The following is a 22,604-nucleotide window of genomic DNA, read 5'->3' as shown; positions in this document are numbered from 1 at the left end:
CTTCTCTCCCTTTTATTACAAGCCTCCCTCCATCTCTCTCACTCCTTTCTCACTCATCCCACAGTTTCCAGCACTCCCTCCCTTTCTCTCCTGCTTCACATACTTCTCTCTCTACCATTTTTTGCCCCACACTCCTCTCCCTCTCCCCTCTGTCCTTTTGGTTTTACTAACAAGTTGGTATTAGGCAGGGAGGTAAAGCCCCTCTGACAGCGCAGCATCTTGTTTGTTTTATCTCCCACATCATCCCCCTCATCATCTTCTGCACACCTCCATCTCTCTCTCTCCCTCTCCCTTTCTCCTGCAGCAGTACTCAACATTTCTCAACTTTCATCTTCTCTCTCCTTCACCCTACATACCCTCCATCTTCTTCCTTACCTTCATCACAGATATCATATTCTCCTCATCTTTCTCTTTCCTCCATCCTCCCTATTATTTATTGAAGGCTGCTTATAGATGGTATCTTAATTCTTTTTTCTCTCTTCTTCCTCCTCATGAAGGAGTACTCTTTTTTTTTTGCCAGCGTTTCCTGTAGTACTACTAGTGCTTCCTCCCCCTTTCTCCTTCTCGCGGGCTATTTCCTCTTCTCCCTTTCTTTCCGTTTTTCCCCTCTCCGTCCTCCTTCCCTTCTCCACTCTTATCTCTCTGAGGTCCGTCTCTCCTCTTTCCAGTTGTCCTTGCTTCCCATCTTTTTCACCTGCCCCTTATGTACTGATCGTCTCATCACCTCCATTCCCCAGTGGTAACACCGGGCGACGACGTGCACGAGTGCGCGTGCACGGGAGCAGGAGCTGTTAGCATGCAGCAGCAGCACGGGGGAGGAGGAGGAGGAGGAGGAGGCGGCGGAGCAAGCGGTGGAGGCCCAGCGCAGCAGTTCGGCGCACAGCAGGTGGAGATGCCGCCGCCATTCTCGCCGGCCGGCGGCGCCGGGAAGCGGATCTCGCTGGCGGAGGCGCCGTCGCCCATCAGCAGCCGGCCGCCGGCGTCGTCGGCGCCGGCGCAGCAGTACGACGAGCTCGGCGCGTCCGGCGCCGGCGCCGTGGGCTTCGACGCCGAGGGCCTGGCCGCTGCAGCAGCCGGCGAGGAGGGCGCCAGCGGCGGCTCCGCGGGCAACCGGTGGCCGCGGCAGGAGACGCTGGAGCTGCTCAAGATCCGGTCGGACATGGACGCCGCCTTCCGGGACGCCACCCTGAAGGGCCCCCTCTGGGAGCAGGTCTCCAGGTACGTAACGAGCTAGCTGAATTGAATCACTCGCCATGCCGTCGTCCCGGCGCGCCGCCTGCCACGGAATTCTCGTCGGCGAAATGTTGCATGAAATCTCGGCCGCCTCCGGGACCGGCCCCTGGCGCCGATTTGGCTAGCTAACAAGTTAATTAATTACTTACCCGGCTAAAGAACACTTCTTTTTTACTTTTTCCTTAACCATCCTTCACGAGAACAGTGACATTTCCATTTTAAAATAGCTCGATATCGCTCTCCTTCCCCACTTTTCCAGAAAAAAAAAATCCGCTCTGGTGTTTTACCAATCTCTTCGTCTCTCCGATAGGTAGCAGTAGACACGAGCTGCAATATTCTTCAGATCCAAAGGCATCAATCCCAAACTTTATCTCTTTGGCCTCTGAATTTCTCGCAAAAAGATGGGAATTTTTATTCGCAGTTTCTTCCTCCTCTGTGCTTTGCATTCTTGGGATTTACCACTGCTAGTGCTGCATGGATGTATGTGCATATGCCTTTCTTTATCTTTACCACGGGTGCCCAAATCGAGTAAAATTCTACTACATGCATGCAACTTTCGTGTGAGGGCTACAGTTGTGAAATTTGTGGTGGTTGGTGGCGGCGACACGCCATTGATAAGGCAATTAAGCTTCTTGTTTTTGTTGCTAACTAAAATGTTGATCGATGCGGTGGTTGGCAGGAAACTGGCTGAGAAGGGGTACAACCGGAGCGCCAAGAAGTGCAAGGAGAAGTTCGAGAACGTGCACAAGTACTACAAGCGCACCAAGGAGAGCCGCGCCGGCCGGAACGACGGCAAGACGTACCGATTCTTCACGCAGCTGGAGGCCCTGCACGGCACCGGGGCGGCTCCCGCGTCGGTGGCGTCGCAGGTGCACCCGGCGATCTCCGGCGGGGTGTCCGGCGCAGCGGGGCCGTCGGCCGTGCGCGTGCCTGCCGAGCCGCCGCCTGCGGTGTCGGCCGCCGGCGTGGGGATGCCGATGACGACGACGCTGGGCTACCCGAGCTTCTTGACGTCCAACACGGAGGACTACACGGACGAGGACGACTCCGACGACGAGGGCACCGAGGAGCTGGTGGGCGGCGGCGCGGAAGAGCGCGGGAAGAGGAAGAGGGTGTCGGAGGGCGGCGCCTCGGCCGCCAGCGGAGGCAGCGGGAAGATGATGAGGTTCTTCGAGGGCCTGATGAAGCAGGTGATGGAGCGGCAGGAGGCTATGCAGCAGAGGTTCTTGGAGGCCATCGAGAAGCGCGAGCAGGACCGCATGATCCGCGAGGAGGCGTGGCGGCGGCAGGAGATGACTCGCCTCGCGCGCGAGCAGGAGATCCTGGCGCAGGAGCGCGCCATGGCCGCCTCCCGCGACGCTGCCATCCTCTCCTTCATACAGAAGATCACCGGGCAGACCATCCCGATGCCGTCCATCGCCGCGCCCACCATCAACGCCATGCCACCGCCGCCGTCGCATCCGAAGCCGCCGCCGCCTCAGCCGCACCCCACACCCATTGCCTCCGCCTCGCCAGCTCCGCCGCCACCGCAACCACCAATTTCTCCCTCCATTTTGTTTTCTTTCTACTCTAACTAATTTTGTTTTGTATATATAATTGTTAAAGTTCTATTTGTTATTTATCTCATCTACACGTGGACTTTCATCTACAAAATTAACCTTGGGTCAAGGTAATTTTTTTGTGCCCCTTGTTGCTCTAATCACCTTGGATTATATGCCACCAGGGAGAGCAACTAGTTACCATGGCATAAGATAACACATCCAAAATTTACTGCTTTTCAAGCCCAGGTAATAATCTTATGCATAACAAATGACTAGATATTATGTAGGAAAATAACTAAGATGATCACAGAATCCAACATATTCCTCCATGGGGATTGATGTAGGTAGGGGAGTTTTGTAGAGGGGTATTTGTGCTTCTCTCCCTTTTATTACAAGCCTCCCTCCATCTCTCTCACTCCTTTCTCACTCATCCCACAGTTTCCAGCACTCCCTCCCTTTCTCTCCTGCTTCACATACTTCTCTCTCTACCATTTTTTGCCCCACACTCCTCTCCCTCTCCCCTCTGTCCTTTTGGTTTTACTAACAAGTTGGTATTAGGCAGGGAGGTAAAGCCCCTCTGACAGCGCAGCATCTTGTTTGTTTTATCTCCCACATCATCCCCCTCATCATCTTCTGCACACCTCCATCTCTCTCTCTCCCTCTCCCTTTCTCCTGCAGCAGTACTCAACATTTCTCAACTTTCATCTTCTCTCTCCTTCACCCTACATACCCTCCATCTTCTTCCTTACCTTCATCACAGATATCATATTCTCCTCATCTTTCTCTTTCCTCCATCCTCCCTATTATTTATTGAAGGCTGCTTATAGATGGTATCTTAATTCTTTTTTCTCTCTTCTTCCTCCTCATGAAGGAGTACTCTTTTTTTTTTGCCAGCGTTTCCTGTAGTACTACTAGTGCTTCCTCCCCCTTTCTCCTTCTCGCGGGCTATTTCCTCTTCTCCCTTTCTTTCCGTTTTTCCCCTCTCCGTCCTCCTTCCCTTCTCCACTCTTATCTCTCTGAGGTCCGTCTCTCCTCTTTCCAGTTGTCCTTGCTTCCCATCTTTTTCACCTGCCCCTTATGTACTGATCGTCTCATCACCTCCATTCCCCAGTGGTAACACCGGGCGACGACGTGCACGAGTGCGCGTGCACGGGAGCAGGAGCTGTTAGCATGCAGCAGCAGCACGGGGGAGGAGGAGGAGGAGGAGGAGGCGGCGGAGCAAGCGGTGGAGGCCCAGCGCAGCAGTTCGGCGCACAGCAGGTGGAGATGCCGCCGCCATTCTCGCCGGCCGGCGGCGCCGGGAAGCGGATCTCGCTGGCGGAGGCGCCGTCGCCCATCAGCAGCCGGCCGCCGGCGTCGTCGGCGCCGGCGCAGCAGTACGACGAGCTCGGCGCGTCCGGCGCCGGCGCCGTGGGCTTCGACGCCGAGGGCCTGGCCGCTGCAGCAGCCGGCGAGGAGGGCGCCAGCGGCGGCTCCGCGGGCAACCGGTGGCCGCGGCAGGAGACGCTGGAGCTGCTCAAGATCCGGTCGGACATGGACGCCGCCTTCCGGGACGCCACCCTGAAGGGCCCCCTCTGGGAGCAGGTCTCCAGGTACGTAACGAGCTAGCTGAATTGAATCACTCGCCATGCCGTCGTCCCGGCGCGCCGCCTGCCACGGAATTCTCGTCGGCGAAATGTTGCATGAAATCTCGGCCGCCTCCGGGACCGGCCCCTGGCGCCGATTTGGCTAGCTAACAAGTTAATTAATTACTTACCCGGCTAAAGAACACTTCTTTTTTACTTTTTCCTTAACCATCCTTCACGAGAACAGTGACATTTCCATTTTAAAATAGCTCGATATCGCTCTCCTTCCCCACTTTTCCAGAAAAAAAAAATCCGCTCTGGTGTTTTACCAATCTCTTCGTCTCTCCGATAGGTAGCAGTAGACACGAGCTGCAATATTCTTCAGATCCAAAGGCATCAATCCCAAACTTTATCTCTTTGGCCTCTGAATTTCTCGCAAAAAGATGGGAATTTTTATTCGCAGTTTCTTCCTCCTCTGTGCTTTGCATTCTTGGGATTTACCACTGCTAGTGCTGCATGGATGTATGTGCATATGCCTTTCTTTATCTTTACCACGGGTGCCCAAATCGAGTAAAATTCTACTACATGCATGCAACTTTCGTGTGAGGGCTACAGTTGTGAAATTTGTGGTGGTTGGTGGCGGCGACACGCCATTGATAAGGCAATTAAGCTTCTTGTTTTTGTTGCTAACTAAAATGTTGATCGATGCGGTGGTTGGCAGGAAACTGGCTGAGAAGGGGTACAACCGGAGCGCCAAGAAGTGCAAGGAGAAGTTCGAGAACGTGCACAAGTACTACAAGCGCACCAAGGAGAGCCGCGCCGGCCGGAACGACGGCAAGACGTACCGATTCTTCACGCAGCTGGAGGCCCTGCACGGCACCGGGGCGGCTCCCGCGTCGGTGGCGTCGCAGGTGCACCCGGCGATCTCCGGCGGGGTGTCCGGCGCAGCGGGGCCGTCGGCCGTGCGCGTGCCTGCCGAGCCGCCGCCTGCGGTGTCGGCCGCCGGCGTGGGGATGCCGATGACGACGACGCTGGGCTACCCGAGCTTCTTGACGTCCAACACGGAGGACTACACGGACGAGGACGACTCCGACGACGAGGGCACCGAGGAGCTGGTGGGCGGCGGCGCGGAAGAGCGCGGGAAGAGGAAGAGGGTGTCGGAGGGCGGCGCCTCGGCCGCCAGCGGAGGCAGCGGGAAGATGATGAGGTTCTTCGAGGGCCTGATGAAGCAGGTGATGGAGCGGCAGGAGGCTATGCAGCAGAGGTTCTTGGAGGCCATCGAGAAGCGCGAGCAGGACCGCATGATCCGCGAGGAGGCGTGGCGGCGGCAGGAGATGACTCGCCTCGCGCGCGAGCAGGAGATCCTGGCGCAGGAGCGCGCCATGGCCGCCTCCCGCGACGCTGCCATCCTCTCCTTCATACAGAAGATCACCGGGCAGACCATCCCGATGCCGTCCATCGCCGCGCCCACCATCAACGCCATGCCACCGCCGCCGTCGCATCCGAAGCCGCCGCCGCCTCAGCCGCACCCCACACCCATTGCCTCCGCCTCGCCAGCTCCGCCGCCACCGCAACCACCAGCCTCGCACACTCCGCCCCCGCAGCAACAACAGCAGCCCTCGCCGCAGCAGCAGAAGCCGCCATTGCCGGCTTCGACGACACAAGCGCCAGCGCCTCAACAGCAAAGCACGGACATTGTCATGACGCCGGCCGAGACGACGCCGCGCGCCGACACCCAAGTGCACGAGGGGTCCAGTGGCGGCGCGACGTCGTCCCGGTGGCCCAAGGCAGAGGTTCACGCGCTGATACAACTGCGGAGCAACCTTGACACGCGGTACCAGGAGGCCGGGCCCAAGGGGCCCCTCTGGGAGGAGATCTCCGCCGGCATGCGGCGGATGGGCTACAACCGGAACGCGAAGCGGTGCAAGGAGAAGTGGGAGAACATCAACAAGTACTTCAAGAAGGTGAAGGAGACCAACAAGAAGCGCCCCGAGGACTCCAAGACGTGCCCCTACTTCCACCAGCTCGACGCGCTCTACCGCAACAAGGCGGCGCTCAGGTCCTCCTCCGGCGCCGGAGCCGCAGTGCACGCCAACGCATCGTCGGCACCGCCGCAGGAGACGGTCACGGTCGTCACGGCCGCGGCGCCCATCTCACAGACGCCGCCGCCGCCGCCTCCGACACAGCCTTCCCAGTCCCACCACGCGACCAAGAATGGCGGCACCGCCAGCAACGCCGCTGGCACCGGCACCGGCAACGGGAACGGCGGCGGAGCGTCAGAGCACAGCTCCAGGGGCATGCAAACGCAGACAAGCAACGGCAGCGTTGCTGCCAGCAGGTTCCTCGGCGAAGGCGGCGGCGCGGCCTCGGCGGCGAAGAAGGTAAGCGAGTCATCAGTCTCACATACACACATGCATGTGCGCTCTCACTGTGGCCATAGCTAAACTGCACCGTACATGTGGTACCTGCTGTTCGTTTTGGTGATCCAATGCTGATTGCATAACGTTGCACATTTAAAGCCAGGGGACATCATGGAGGAGATGATGGAGCAGAGGCAGCCGCAGCCGCAGCAGCAGACGCAGGCGGTGGTCAGCGGCTACAACAGAATCGACGGCGCGGACAGCGACAACATGGACGAGGACGACGACGAGGACGACTACGACGAGGACGACGAGGACGAAGATGTCGACGGCAACAAAATGCAGTACAAGATCCAGTTCCAGCACCAGCAACAGCACCACCAGCAGCAGCAGCATCCGAACGCCGGCGCTGGCGGTGGCAACCAGCCCGGCACCGCCGCTCCCAGCACGGCTGCGGCCCCGACAACAACAGCCGGATCTTTCTTGGGCATGGTCCAGTGATCGATCCATCCGCGCGCACCCAGACAATATGCGACCCCCCCCCCCCCCCCCCCCCCGGTGACTCTCTCATCCTCCTCTTCTCCATCCATGGCTCTCTTTTTTTTCTCTATCTCGCCTGTGACATTTGTATCTACCTACCTGTCGCCTCCATGCTCGTCCATATATCTCTACACCTCAAAACCTAAAATCACAAGAACTATCCCCCTCCACCATGCTCAGCCAATTCTCCATTCCTCATGCACGTAGCAACACCTCGATCCATGTCGTGTCGTCGTCGTTGCTGCCCACCCTCCTATTTCTTGATTCGTTGCTGTGTTAATTACAGTGGTCGCCTCTTAGGTGTTACAGTACAAAAAAAATATTGGTGGTGATGTGGTTATTTATTGTTTTGTTGTGGTAATTAATAAGAACCCTCAAGCTTGGGGTGTTCACGTACGGAGAGACGAGGTTGAATTGATGCGGTGAAAACGGCACGTGAAGGGTAATAAGAGATCGATCGCGCGGTTAAAGAGAACAAGGAGACAAGGTGACAAAAAGGGGCAGATGACGCAGTGGGTGTTTGCACTGTTACTCCGGTAATTTTTGTGCATGCGGCTACTACTACTCTATACAGTGGGGTAAGTTTGTTGCAAAAGGGAGCAGTGAAAAAATTTGGAAAAGAGAGCTTGCTCGTCATGTGGCATGAAGAATAGCCAGTTTGATGCATGCGGAAATTTTTTTCTTTATCCTTGCTTTTTTCCCTTTTCATTTTTCACCATTTCCTTTATGTTCTGCAACAAGTAAACTGTCCATTAAGTATTACCTAAGTTTTTCTTTCTTTCTCAAACTATTGTTACAGAAATTTACAGTGTATACTTGAGAAATATTATATGTTAAAATTCTTGCTATTATATCGTAATTGCTTTCAAGCGGGATTTTATATGTCAACTGCGTGCCTTTCATTAAAATGCATGAAGTCCATTGCGTATGATAAAATTCCACACATTCTGTTCTGATTATACTCTACTAGTAGGATCCAATCTGTCATTTTTAAAATTTTGGGTTTAAATCCAGCAAGGGATCTAATATTGAATATTAATACTAACATGCCAAGATTGGTATACCTTTGAGAGATTGCCTTCACATGCATGCCAGATTACTATACCATGAGGGAGGTGAAGTCACACATTTTTAAACCAAAAGGAATCAAATAAATAATGGGGCATACTGCAACTGAAAGCTCATGCATATAGACATGAAAAAAATAGATGATACTCAACAAAATGTTAGGCAAGTTACAAATAGGGAAAACATACCAAATTATTAAAGTTGATTCTAGGATATGAAGTCACCATATTATCTAGTCTAGCAAATATAACTAGCATATTTACACAATTTCTTTGTTGAAAGAAGGATGAGTCCTATCTAAAATGTGGATATTTCCTTGTACTTGTAAGATTTTATTCATTTACAGCAAAATTCTTATCAAATTCTTGCATTCCGCCGCATATGTGCAGGTGAAGTCACCTTTTTTTGAACAATGAGTCAAAAAATATCAAGCAATCTATAAATTGGAGAGTCACAATGAGTTGAAAAAATGTAGTTATTACAACATGGAGCACTCGTTTTTTTTTTTGTAAATTAGCTTGTTTACACAATTTTCTTGATGAAACAAAGGATGAGACCGATTTGGAATGCAGAACTTTCCTCTGTATTGTAGGAATTAAATTTTTTTTTGTGATGATGATACTCCTACAAAATTGATGCGCGTTATGTACAATTGCCCTTACATCACATGTATGCTTCATTGTGTGGGAGGTGTTTACACAACATATGTGCTCAAGTTTGATCCTTACTATAGTTGACAATAAAAGGCAGGATGGTTTACCCAAAAAAAACAAGATAGTTTCATAAATTTGGGGGTTCACAATGTAGTTAATTACCACGTTTTGGAACTGGACCAAGCCTAGAGCTATAGAGAGTATCTCTTACATATGACGGTGGCCAACACACCTAACCCCGCCACGGACAAATCACAATATATATAAGCTATATTCCTATTGCCACTATTGGTTGCAATTTATTCATTCCAAACACTACTAAGGCCAACTCATCACATGCATGGTCGTAGCTAGCTAGCCTTGTTGAAAAATCTCCTAACCTCCTCTCCCTACTTGAAAGCCTAGGTCAATGTAGGATATGACAACAAACAGAAAAACGTTTGGTTCTTCATGATCGATTAGCTAGCAATAATCACTTGAAACTATTGTTAATTTGATCATCGATTTGCTCCTACACTAGAAGTAGTGGTACACACTACTAGTACGTCACGTACTCGAACACTGTATCAACGAACAAAATATTCCTTGTTACCTCGAGATGCCTCGGAATCGGCGCCAGGGCGTCTGGGCTTGTAGGCAGCGTATGATCCATTTGGCAAGCTTACAAAATTGGTTTGGGGGTCAGTCGGTCAGGGGCAGGGGCAGCCTTGGCTTGGCTGGGGATCCGTACGTATAGAAACGGTTGGAGCGTGGGGTGGCGTGTCTGCCATAAAAAGTTAAAAAAAAGGCCGCTGTGGGATCGACGCCCCCTGTTAAAATTATGTGGAGGCCGTCGCAGTTGCAGTAGTAGGAGTAGTGGCCACTGCGGCCAGCCGGAGCCCCCCCACGGACAGACGGGTGCCGTCGCGTGCTGCATCGTCACATCACCCATCGGCTTGGCTTGTTGCTGGAGGGTACTAGTATGTAGCTAGTAGACGAGGAGCAGAGAGGCTTTCTTTCAGACGCAAACCGCGAACTCTGCAAGCAACCAAGCATGATACATACACGTAGGACGTACCTACTGCTACTGATCGAGATGCCTGCCTGCCTGCCCACCATGTAGACATGTAGTACTGGTCTACTAGAAGTACCCACTGCACACCGCCGCCGCTGCTGCACCTAGCTTGTTGCTACAGTGCATCTTGCATCTACGTGAAGCAGCTCATCACAACCCACAGCTTCAGCGGCGTCTCTCTCTAACGACACTATGTCTATATATGTCGCTCTCTCCCTCTCTGGATTCTGGAATCAGGAAGAGTGTTTCCCTCCCTCCCTCTCTCTTCTCTGTGCTTGGGCAATTAGCATGAGAAGGGAGGGCACAAGGCTCTACTTTCTTGTAGCCGCAGTCTGAATGATGCACATGGGGTGGTGAGAAAGGTACAGGTAGTAGTAGAAGAGGAGGAGGAGTAAAAAGAAAGAAAGAAGGGAGGCATGGTCCATGGTAGGGATCAGGCATGTCCAGAGGACCGGAGCCCACGTTGCATGCACCCTGCTTCCCATTTTGCACCCCCTTTTATCTCTTCTTTTTCATTTTTACCACTTGTATTGACTTTTGTCCTGGCTAGCTACCTAGCTCTCGTCACAGTAACAGTCTCCAATCCAGTGACCAGGAGGGGCCAGCAGCTAGCTAGCTAGAGTGCTAGTAGACATGTCCAATTCCCCCCCCCCCCCCCCCCCCCCCCCCCCCCACCCACCCATTTTTATTTCTAAAAGGAAAAAAAGAGGGAGAGAGATAAAGTGGCAATAATGCAACCTCGCTCTTGCATTGATCCGTGCAAAATGTAAATTCGCACATGCCACTCATGATGAGCTATGCAAGCGTAGTAGCTCTTTGTACAACACCATGCCGTAGGAGTAGGAGTAGTAGTGTAGGAGTACTCGTATAGAAGTACTCCTAGTAGGCTGGCTGCAGCAGCAGCACGCACTCTACACAACAACCGTGTGCCACTCACTCGAACACCGGCAGCTTTTCCTAATGATTAGAAAAGGTAGCTGAGGCAGAGGCCCAGAACCCAGAAGAGGTGAAGGCTCAAGGCATGCACACTACTACTACACAGACCTCAATGCAAGAAGTGCCAAGAACTGAGGAGCGAGGGACACTCCGAGCCCTGTAAAAACTTCCCCTTTTCTCACTCGTTTCCATCTGTGACTGGCAGAGCGGGAGAGCTGTGCATGGCAACGGCAAACTCTCATGCAGACGCAGGGGCAGGGGGTCGGCAGCCGGCGCAGAAGATTCTCATCCAGCAGCGCAGTGCAGGTGCAGGGGTAAACAGGAGGATGTGGTGAAAAGCTAGGGGGTGAAAGAGCACGGCGTACGAATTCACTGCGCGCGGCAGCATGCATGTGCGGTGACTCCACGCTTCACGAGGCGCTGTTACTCGCGGTCGCGGGCGGGGCAGCGCTAGTAAAGCCTTGACGAGCCTGGCTACACGAACGCCGCGCCGCTACTCTTGCTGATCACTCACTCACTCAGCCGCTGTCAAGAGTCAAGCGTACTGTACTGTAATTTTCACACGGCGTTTGTTTATTTTATTTATTACAAGGCTAGTAATTACTACTATTCAAACAGTGGCTTTAATTTGCGTGGTATAATATAGTGTATATCAAGGTTTACCCATGTGAACTGTTGATACTTAGGGTGCGTTTGGTAGGGATCCGGATTATGCTAGAAACGTTTCGGGTCTAGATTTTGTCAAGAAACGTTTTAATTTTTTTTTTCGCGACCGGGACTTCACCCGTTTTAATTTGACAGCTACTCAGTAGCTAGCTACTCCTACTTGCATGTTTTTTTAGAAGCTTCTGATACAGAATAGGATTGAACTTGTCAAAAACTAGAAATACTTGCGCCTACCTGGAGTAGCTACCAACTACTGCAACTGCAAGCATCAGAATCGTACCGGGTACCCTCTCCTGGTTCAGGCACAGAGAGAGAGGGAGCAGGGGCGTATGGCAGGGAAAAGTACGGTTGCCCGCGCTCACGCATGCCAAGACTTTGAGCGCTTCCCAAACATCCATTCGCTTATGCGACATGACAAGCCAGTATACACCAAACTCTTGTTGGATCTATCTGCTCAAGGTGAGGAGGCTAGCTGCATGCTGTACATTTACCAATTACCACAGTGCAAAGCATGTGTGTGCATATGGGACATGGGTCGATCCCGATCTATCACTTGAAAGGATCCATCACGTGACCAGCACGTCAATTTTGCGTTTTTGCTAGATCTCGATCTTAGCTCCAATGCACAATTTTCTCAAAAACAAAACAAAAAAACTCCAACCATGCATAATTCAATCCCTGCGTTTTTTATCTTCAGATGAGTTTTTTCCTCTCTCTCTCTCTCTCTCTCTCTCTCTCTCTCTCTCTCTCTCTCCAAAAAAAAGCAGGCTTGAATTTTTTGGCCTTCAAATTGAGCAAAATAATATTGAAATTTAAATATATCTATTATAATACAGGTTGCACAAAAACTAGTACTAGTGCTAGCTTTGGGTGCACAGCAATCTACTGGTATTTTGACACATTGTTTGGAAAAAAAGTCTTATTCAAAATTGTACTCGCAAAATTCAAGCCTGCTTTGCGTGCATGATAATACTGGTTTAATTGGAGTCAATGGTTAGGTGGTGATGTTTAATTGGAGTCAGTGGTTTAGTTAATCCATGGATATCTGTAGTTAATTGCCGACTGAAGCCCCCTTTCTTTAAATGCCTCAGGCATAGGTAATTAGCTGATAGTGACACACATATATGAATGCACTGCATACATATTATCACTACGCTAAACTAGCATCATGTCAAAGTCTTAAGGCCATTCTCAGTGAAGAGTTTTATAGCCTTGTTTTCAAGGCTACCACGTCATATAGAATGAAATGAAACATCCCACTCTTAATGCATAGTTTCATTGTATTGTTTTGTAGACATTCAATTCTATGACTTATATAGAGTTGGCAATCATGCCAACAGAATTTAATCCCCATGAAACTCACTTCTTCTCTCTTCATAAAAACATTGTCATGTCATCAAAAGTGCCTATTGACAAACTATTAACTGTAAATGGAACTCTCATGAAACTTCCACTGAGACAAGTCCAAGGATTTGTTTTGTTTCAACTTCATATTGCTATGTTAAAGACTGCCTGTGAACTGTGGATTGTGAAAATCTAGATAATATGAGAATCTCAATTGTATAATTACATGTGTTTCATTTGGCAACCGGGATTGTGAGGAAGGTGAAATGCATTTTTCACACTACTTAAAGGATTTGTAGATGTGGCTAGCCCAGCCACCTCTATTTATCTCTCTACAAAATGGTTTGTGTAGAGATGGCTGGAAATACGAGCGTCCTCTACAAATCGATTTCTAGAGGCGGCTCAAAATCTAATCATCTCTAGGAATCATTTTCTAGATATCACAAATCCGGTCAAAAATAGCAAAATAGAAATTATTTTTCAAAAATCATGAATCAGACCCAAAATATAGCAGAAAAGATGGGGGAAGTCCCCACCAGGGAGGGCCAATCATCGTGTGATTTTTCACACACATGTGGTCAATGGAGTTCAAACTTGCGACCTATGGCATCACGTGTAACTCCCATAACCACTCCATCTCAAAGTCAATTACAATTGAAAGAATAATATTTTCCTTTTTTGTATTGACTTTGCGAGATATTGTAATGAATATTTGAGGCCCTAAACCACTTCAAATGAAAACCATTCTCAACTACAAAGTTTTAAATATTATCGAGTACTACAACTTTGGTTTGGATTGTTTCTCCATCTGAGGCTGTTTGAAAATTTTGATTTTTAATAATGTGAGAAATTCAAACAATTTTTCCTCGAATAAATGATTTCAAACGAAAAAATCATCACTACTAATTTTTATAGATCTTTGAGATCTATAACTTTGGCTTTTGATGGGCTGTTTAGAAAATTTGAATTTCAAATTGTGAGGACTTCAAACTGCATTATGGTACCATACATTATTTCAAATAAAAACGTTATCAACTACAATTTTTAGATCTTTTCGAGTACTATGACTGGTTTTGGTCATTTCTCCATCCGAGGTTGTTTGATTTTTTTTAAAATGACTTTAAAAATATGATAACTTCAAACAGAATTTTTGGGATTTAAATTCAAATGAAAAGGTCGTAAACTACAAAGTGGTAGATCCTTCCAAGACATACAACTTTGATATAAAGTTTGTCTTCATCTGACTTTGTTTGGGATCCAGTCGTATCTACAAACTGGTTTCTAAAGATGGTTAGATCCAACCTCCTCTAACGATATATAAGGACATTTCTAGGGGCGTTTGAAAATATCAGCCGCCTGTAAAAAATATTTCTAGAGGCAACTCGTTTTGGAAAATATTTTTAGAGACTGATTTTGATTGAGCCACCTCTATCTAAACATACCTCTGTTGCTAAAAATAGTTTCTATAGTAGTGTCATTTATAACTGATATCACATGGACCTTTCTGGCCTCTCTGTGGAACATGGGCCTAGTTAGTTCGGTGGCAGAGGTGTGTAATGTTCCAAAACTTTGATGTGCATTTATTTTGGTTGTTTAGTGATTCACAATGGCCTAGTTAGTTCGGTGGCAGAGGTGTGTAATGTTCCAAAACTTTGATGTGCATTTATTTTGGTTGTTTAGTGATTCACAATATGCTCGACGAAGCTAGTGACCTAGATTGTTGGGCTGTACAATTTGGTGCATGTATTGTTAAATAAAGCTGCTTGTGAGGTAGAATTAGCTCTAAATTATTTTGAGCTTAATTTGTCTAATTGGGTTGTACAATTTTTAGTTTTGACGCAACCATAGAACAATGAACAATCGTGCATGCGTTCATCGATCCCCTATGTGTCTCCATTTCGACTTTCTGACTTTGGAGTCCACCATGACCACTCGCCTTCCAATAACTATTTGGTGCACCTGGCATCAACACCTACCATCACTCAGCGAACACTGCAGGTGACACCATGACTGCTGATGGGACAAGGCAACGCTTGCCGCGACAAGTTCCTACTGGCTGCCATTGGTCAACAAATGAGTTCTTGTTGCTTGTTAATCTTACTTTTATTCCCTACTGACATACCTGATGAGCCCGAAGCTCATCCGGTTCGAGTCACCAAGGTGGAGGCCCAAATCAAGTTTGAGTCCATCTCGGCCTCCAGGATCAGTCTGCCTTAAACTGGTCACCCAAGACGCATCCGGACTCCGTTTTCGATGATCCACATATGGATGGAAAGCTAATTGGATAAGGAAGCCAACCCAATTGGTCTCACATCAAAATCCTTTCGGAATCAACGGGAATCGTCGAAACAAGTCAGCATCCAGAATCTGTTAGGGTGCTGCGACACCGTCTTTTGGTCCATTGGACCGTGTATCGTGTTTGGGCCCAAGAGGGGCGCGTCTAGGGGGGTGACGCCCAAGACTCTATAAATACCAGCCGTCGCTCTCCTTAGGGTTTGGGTTTTGTTTAGTTCTTGATTTCCTCATGAAACAGACATCGTTTTGCTGCAACTGTGCCGCCAAGGCTGCTTCCTGTGAACCAGGGCCCCAGTTCTTGATCTTGTTCGCCTGTGGCGATTAGTCCTTTCGAATAAAGACTTGAACTCCTTCTTGATTTCATAAGCCTCATATTTATTTGCAATTTCAGATTGCGTTCATCCCGTTCTTGCTTGTGTTCTCGATTCGCTTACAGGAAAGCCTTCTCGGCGAGGTCAATCGCGTTCGCGTGGTTGATAACCAACAGAGCAGTGGTGTAACGGTTGCAAGGGTCCGAATCAATCTTGGTTCGAAGCCTAAATCATGAACGTCGAGTCTCCACCAATCGACGCTATCATACCTTTCGGAAGATCAGGCCTAGTCTACATCAAGTGGTATCAGAGACCTTGTTGCCCGTTAGGTATAACTTTGTTCCCCCCTTTAGATTGTTACTGTTTTTGCATTACCTATAGTCCACAAAAAGACAAAAAAATACATCGTCACATATTTCCTGTCCTATAGCCTCATTGTGCCGTACAATTTCGTCTATGTTTCGCGTTGTTGAGTTTGTGCCCTAGGTCAAGTTCTGGTTGCTGGTTTTAGATCGTTTTTTAGTCTAGTTTGTGTTGTTCCCTTTGTTTTTCATCATAATCCGTGAACATCTCCAAGTCTTGTTGAGTTTCCTTTGTATCCATCAAACCCTAGTCCACGCCATCTAATTTTCTACACTTGTCTTCACTGTTTCCATCAAATCATTGCTGTCATTAAAAGCATCTAGGCCCCTAGTTGGATTTCGGTGATTAATGTCAATACAAGATTACTATGACTAACGTGTGTTTTGTAGAGGCAATTAAGTTAGGTCATGGTAATGGAGATCGATTGGGGCAATCGAGGTTGTCATGCCCCTATGATGGAAATCATTTCGGTTTTCAAAGGATGGACGACAAGGTTAAGGATAACTAGTTCTAAGTGTCAATTGGAGTTGGAGAGACACTTAGAGTAGTTTAGGACTTTGTTTTTCCTTTGGCCATACTATGAAGGGGGTATGAACGGGTAGCTTGACCTAGTTAAGTCTAGTGAGTTAGGTGTGGTGCACACTTGTTAAAACTAGCTCTAGGTAGCTCCTATGAATGCCTAAGATCTTTTGGAGCAAACTTCATTCACATATGTTCGGAAGTTAGAAGTGAATGGAGGGTCAAACACTGACCGGACGCTGGCCGCAGGGTCCGGTCAGTTCATTTGACCAAGGGGATCAAGTCTGGTGTGACCGGATGCTGGGAGGTCATGTAACTGGACGCTGAGGGCCAGCGTCCGGTCGACTCTAGTAAGGGTCCAGACTTGGGAAAGAGTGACCAGACGCGTCCGGTCAGTATGACCGGACCCTGAGTATCCAGCGTCTGGTCGTTTACAGTAAGCATCCAAGAGCGACCGGACGCGTCCGGTCGGTACTGACCGGACCCTGACAGCGTCCGGTCATCACTTGAAAACTGTACGCGGGTTGAACTGATCGGAGCGTCCGGTCAAAACGATCGGAGCGTCCGGTCATCCCGCAGAAGCTCATAACGGTTCGTTTTTCAGGCTGGCTTATAAATAGAAGCTCCACTCGTGAGTGGAGCATCTTTTGCTCATTCCAACAGCTGAGAAACACATTTGTGAGTGCCAAGAAGAGCAAGGTCCTAGTGAGGTGTTTGTGATTTGAGAATCCAAGAGAGTAGCCTCACTAGCAAATCAAGAGTAGCAAAGTGTGCATCCATCTTCTCATTAGGCTTCGCGTGGTCAAGTGAGAGTTCGTGCTTGTTACTCTTGGTGATCGCCATCACCTAGACGGCTTGGTGGTGATTGGGAGTTTGGTGTTCACCCGGCGGAGCTTGTGGGTGACCCAACTCAAGTTGTGAGCGGCTTTGGGTGATTCGCCACGACAGAGTGTCGAAGAATCAACCCGTAGAGAGCACTTGATCCTTGCGTGGATCAAGGGGGAGCTACACCCTTGCGCGGGTGCTCCAACGAGGACTAGTGGGGAGTGGCGACTCTCCAATACCTCGGCATAACATCGCTGCGTTCCTTTCTCTCTCTACTTACTTTGAGCACTTACTTTGAGTATTTACTTTGAGCAATTCAATACTTGTTTTACATCCATAGAATTGCTTGCTAGAGTAAGTTTGGAACATAGGTTGCGAGGTTGTTGTGCATTAGTTTGATATAAACACTTTTCTAGGCACAAGGGGTTAATTGGGCTATCCGTAGGATTTGATTATTGCAAGAGAATTTAGAATTAGCCCAATTCACCCCCCCTCTTGGGCATCTTGATCCTTTCAATTGGTATCAGAGCCTCGTGCTCACGTTTTTTAAGCTTAATCGCTTAGAGCAAGATGTCTCACGGGGATGGACCTCCTCCTTTCTTTGAGGGAGATGATTTTCCATATTGGAAAATCTGCATGGAGGCATACTTAGAAGCTCTAGATGTTGGAATTCTAAGAGCCGCCTCTCAAGGGTTCCCAGCACCTAGGAATGCCGCACAACTTTAAGGTGATGAAGTGAATTATGAAAAATGGAATGCAAAGGCTCGCAACACCATCTTTAGAGGCCTTTGCAAAGATGTGTTCAATCGTGTAAGGAACCACAAAGATGCCCATGCACTATGGTCGGACGTTTGTGCGCTCCATGAGGGAACCAAGAGTGAGCGTGAGGAACGCTATCATCTTGTGATTAAAAAGCTAAATTCTTTTGAGATGTTTCCCAAAGAAAGTGCTAATGAGATGTATTCTCGATTAAATGTTCTTGTAGAGGAAGTCAATGGGCTTGGACTCACTCAAATGTCACCATCCGACGTTGTGAGAAAAATCTTGAGTGTCCTCCCCATTGACAAATATGGGCACATTGTGACCGTGCTACATCAAGGTGATCTTTCCGCCGCTACACCGACACAAATCTTGGGAAAGATCAATGCTCATGAGATGTACATGCATATCACACCACAAGATGGCTCATCCTCTACAAAGAAGAAAGAGAAGGACTTAGCATTCAAAGCTAGCCAAGACAAGGGCAAAGCAAGACTTGAGTATGAGAGCTCAAGTGATGAAGATGATGAAGAAAGCCTTGCCCTCATGGTGAAGAAGACCACCAAGATGCTAAAAAGGCTAAACAAGAGTGGCATCAAGTTTGATGGCAAGAAGAAGAAGTTCTTCACTAGCTCAAGAAGAAAGCCAATCTCCGAGATGGATTGCTACAATTGTGGCGAACTTAGCCACCTAGCTCATCAATGCACAAAGCCCAAGAAAGACAAGTTCAAGAACAAGGGCAAGAAAGATGAGTCAAGCGATGAAGATGAAAAGAAAAAGAACAAGCCATACAAGAAGAGAGATGGTAAAAAGAGGGACTTCTACAAGAAGAAGAAGAGTGGCAAGGCCTACATTGTCGGTGATTGGCTCACGGACATTGATTCATCAAGTGGATCATCCGATGATGATAGTGATGATGAAAAGGTGGCCGCCATTGCTATTGATCTTGCATCTTCACCACCACCATCGCCATCATCCTCTACACACCTATGCCTTATGGCCAAAGGTGAACGCAAGGTAACTAAGAGTGATGATAGTAGTGATGATGAACATGCTAGTGATGATGATAGTGATAGCGATGATGATGACTCACCTACTTATGATGATCTTGTCAAAATACTAAGAAAATATACTAAGATCATTAGAAAGAGTAGAGCTACAAATGAAAAACTTGATGCTAAAAATGATTCACTCTTAGCTAAGTGTGATACATTAGAAAAGGCTAATGATGAGCTCAAGGAAACAAATGATTCTATATCATCCAAACTCAAGGAGCTCAAATCTTCTAAGAAAGAGCTTAAAGATAAAAATGATAAACTTGAGTGGGTGCACAATGAGCTTATCACTAGTCACAATAAGCTAAAAGATGAATATGCAACTCTAAAGATCAATTATGATACCCTTATTATTGCACAAGAATTCTTACCAAATGAGCCACATGATGCTACTAACCATGTTGTTAAGATTGATATAGCTACCTCATGTCATGATTTAATTGATGAAAGCATTGAGCATGGATCTAGTAGCAAGGGCAAGCAAGTGGTTGAGTGCAATGACTATGATGAGTATGTCAAGCTCAAGAGTGAAAATGAGAAGCTCATGAAAGATCTTGAAGAGATGAAAAGTCACAACACCATTGTGCTAGAAACTCTTGATCATGACAAAGAGGTGATCCTTGAGAATGAGAAGCTAAAAGAAGAAATCAAGAAACTCAAGGAGGAGAAGAACAATGATATTCTCAAGGAAGAGAACAAGAAGCTTAAGATGGAGAAAGAGCATCTCAAGGTGGGATTGAGTAAGTTTGCTAGAGGCAAGCATCTTCAAAGTGAGCTACTCATGAATACCGTCATGAAGATGGATAGAAGTGGCATTGGATATATGGCAAGTGTAGAGAAGAAGAAGGCTCAAGCTCAACACCAACAATCAAAGCCAAAGCCAAAGCCAAAGAGATGTTTTGAGTGTGGACAAGAAGGCCACTTTGCTCATGAGTGTCAAACTCCACCACCACAACCCTTGCCCAAGCATGCTAGACCCTTTGCTTTCAATGCTCACTACATGCTTAGAAAAGATTCGAGTGGAAAGATGAAAGTCATGTTCTTAGGTCCCCCCAACAAGAGTAGGCCTAAGAAAATTTGGGTGGCTAAGTCACTTGTTGAGAAGGTGAAGGGCCCTCAACAAGCTTGGATCCCTAAAGCTTGAATCTCTTGTGTGTAGGTGAACTACAAGACCGGTGGAAGTCATTGGGTTATTGATAGTGGTTGCACTCAACATATGACCGGTGATCCTCGTATGTTCACCTCACTAGATGAAGAGGTAGATGGACAAGAGAAAATAACATTTGGAGATAATTCAAAGGGCAAGGTTAAAGGATTGGGCAAAGTGGCAATATCAAATGATCATTCCATCTCCAATGTGCTCTATGTTGCTTCATTGAGATTCAACTTGCTATCCGTTGGGCAATTGTGTGATCTTGGCTTTCAATGCTTATTCACCGAGAAGGAGGTTGTTGTATCCAAGTTAGATGACAATCAAGTGATATTCAATGGATTTAGATACAACAACTTATATCTAGTTGACTTCACCTCCGAAGATGCAAACTTGAAGACTTGCCTATTCACCAAAACAACACTTGGGTGGCTATGGCATAGAAGACTTGCTCATGTTGGGATGAGCTCACTCAAGAAGCTTATGAAGAATGATTTGGTGAGAGGGTTGAAGGATGTGAAGTTTGAGAAGGACAAGCTTTGTAGTGCATGTCAAGTCGGCAAGCAAGTTGCAAACACTCATCCAACCAAAGCTTTCATGTCAACCACAAGAGTGCTAGAACTCCTACACATGGATTTATTTGGACCAACAACATACAAGAGTTTGGGAGGAAATCTCTATTGTCTTGTGATTGTGGATGACTATTCAAGATATACATGGGTGTTCTTCCTTCATGAAAAATCCGAAGTTGCATCTTGTTTCAAGAAGTTTGCCAAGAGAGCTCAAAATGAATTTGAAGTGAAGCTCAAGAAGATAAGAAGTGACAATGGCAAAGAGTTTGACAACACAAACATAGAAGCTTATTGTGATGAAGTTGGAATCAAACATGAAGTCTCCGCAACCTATACTCCTCAACAAAATGGTGTAGTTGAGAGGAAGAACCGGACTTTGATCACTCTTGCAAGGACAATGATAGATGAGTACAACACCCCCAAAGCTCTATGGGCGGAAGCAATCAACACCGCATGTTATGCATCTAACCGCCTATTTCTTCAAAAGTTCCTTATCAAGACACCATATGAGTTGCTCAATGGGAAGAAGCCGAACATCTCCTTCTTTAGGGTGTTTGGTTGCAAGTGCTACATCTACAAGAAGCGACAACACCTAGGGAAGTTTCAAAGGCATTGTGATATAGGTTTTCTTGTTGGTTACTCATTGAAGTCCAAAGCATATAGAGTATTTAATCATGCCACCGGCTTGGTTGAAGAAACATATGATGTAGAATTTGATGAATCTAACGGCTCCCAAGGAGCACATGAGAATCTTGATGATGTAGGTGATGAACCATTGAGGGAGGCTATGAAGAATATTCCGGTGGGAGACATCAAGCCAAAAGATGATGTACAAGTCATTAACCAACCCTCTTCATCAAATGTACCACAAGATGGTGAAAAAGTTGGGAGAGTAGAAAATGAAGATACTCATATCTCCCATGAGCAAATGGTGGTACAAGCACAAGATGTTGATGCTCCACAACCTCCTCCTCAAGTGGTCAATAGAAGAAATATACCTCTCCTACAAGATCATCCACAAGATCTCATCATAGGGAGTCCAACAAAGGGGGTGATGACTTGATCTCAAAAACTTACCTCATTTATTGCTCATCACTCTTTTGTCTCTTGCTATGAGCCTACCAAGGTAGAAGAAGCTCTAAAAGATCCGGATTGGATCAATGCCATGCATGAAGAGTTGAACAACTTCACTCGCAATGAAGTTTGGAATCTTGAAGAGCGACCAAAAGGTGCAAGAGTGATTGGAACAAAGTGGGTGTTCCGCAACAAGCAAGATGATCAAGGTGTTGTTGTGAGGAACAAGGCAAGACTAGTGGCAAAAGGGTTCTCTCAAGTTGAAGGTTTAGATTTTGGAGAAACCTTTGCACCGGTTGCAAGATTAGAAGCCATCCGTATCCTTCTTGCATATGCATCACATCATGAAATGAAACTATATCAAATGGATGTGAAAAGTGCATTCTTAAATGGCTTTATTAATGAACTAGTCTATGTTGATCAACCTCCCGGGTTTGAAGACCCTAGATATCCTAATCATGTTTATAGGTTGTCCAAGGCACTATATGGGCTTAAGCAAGCCCCAAGAGCTTGGTATGAGCGCCTTCGGGATTTCCTTATTGAGAAGAGCTTCACCATTGGGAAGGTCAACACCACACTATTCACCAAGAAGCTTGATGGGCATATCTTCATTTGTCAAGTATATGTTGATGATATCATCTTTGGATCATCAAATGAAGACTCATGCAAAGAATTTGGTAAATTGATGTCTAAGGAGTTCGAGATGTCAATGATTGGTGAG

The 22,604-nt window shown here is 47.5% G+C and overlaps 1 protein-coding gene across 1 annotated transcript; it reads left to right on the top strand.

The window, feature by feature from the left end:
* Positions 1-295: 295 nt before the first annotated feature.
* LOC136536527 (uncharacterized) lies at positions 296-7,635 on the top strand. The gene is made up of 5 exons (XM_066528792.1): positions 296-1,218; positions 1,913-2,788; positions 3,869-4,366; positions 5,061-6,720; positions 6,859-7,635. The coding sequence occupies exons 1-5, from the start codon at positions 797-799 to the stop codon at positions 7,198-7,200; spliced, it is 3,798 nt and encodes a 1,265-aa protein (XP_066384889.1). The 5' UTR covers positions 296-796; the 3' UTR covers positions 7,201-7,635.
* Positions 7,636-22,604: the final 14,969 nt, after the last annotated feature.

The sequence above is a fragment of the Miscanthus floridulus genome, chromosome 2, assembly GCF_019320115.1.
Source record: "Miscanthus floridulus cultivar M001 chromosome 2, ASM1932011v1, whole genome shotgun sequence".
NCBI classification, from domain to species: Eukaryota; Viridiplantae; Streptophyta; class Magnoliopsida; order Poales; family Poaceae; genus Miscanthus; species Miscanthus floridulus.
The sequence above is the reverse complement of the archived record's forward strand: the minus strand, read 5'-3'. Positions and strand labels throughout refer to the sequence as shown.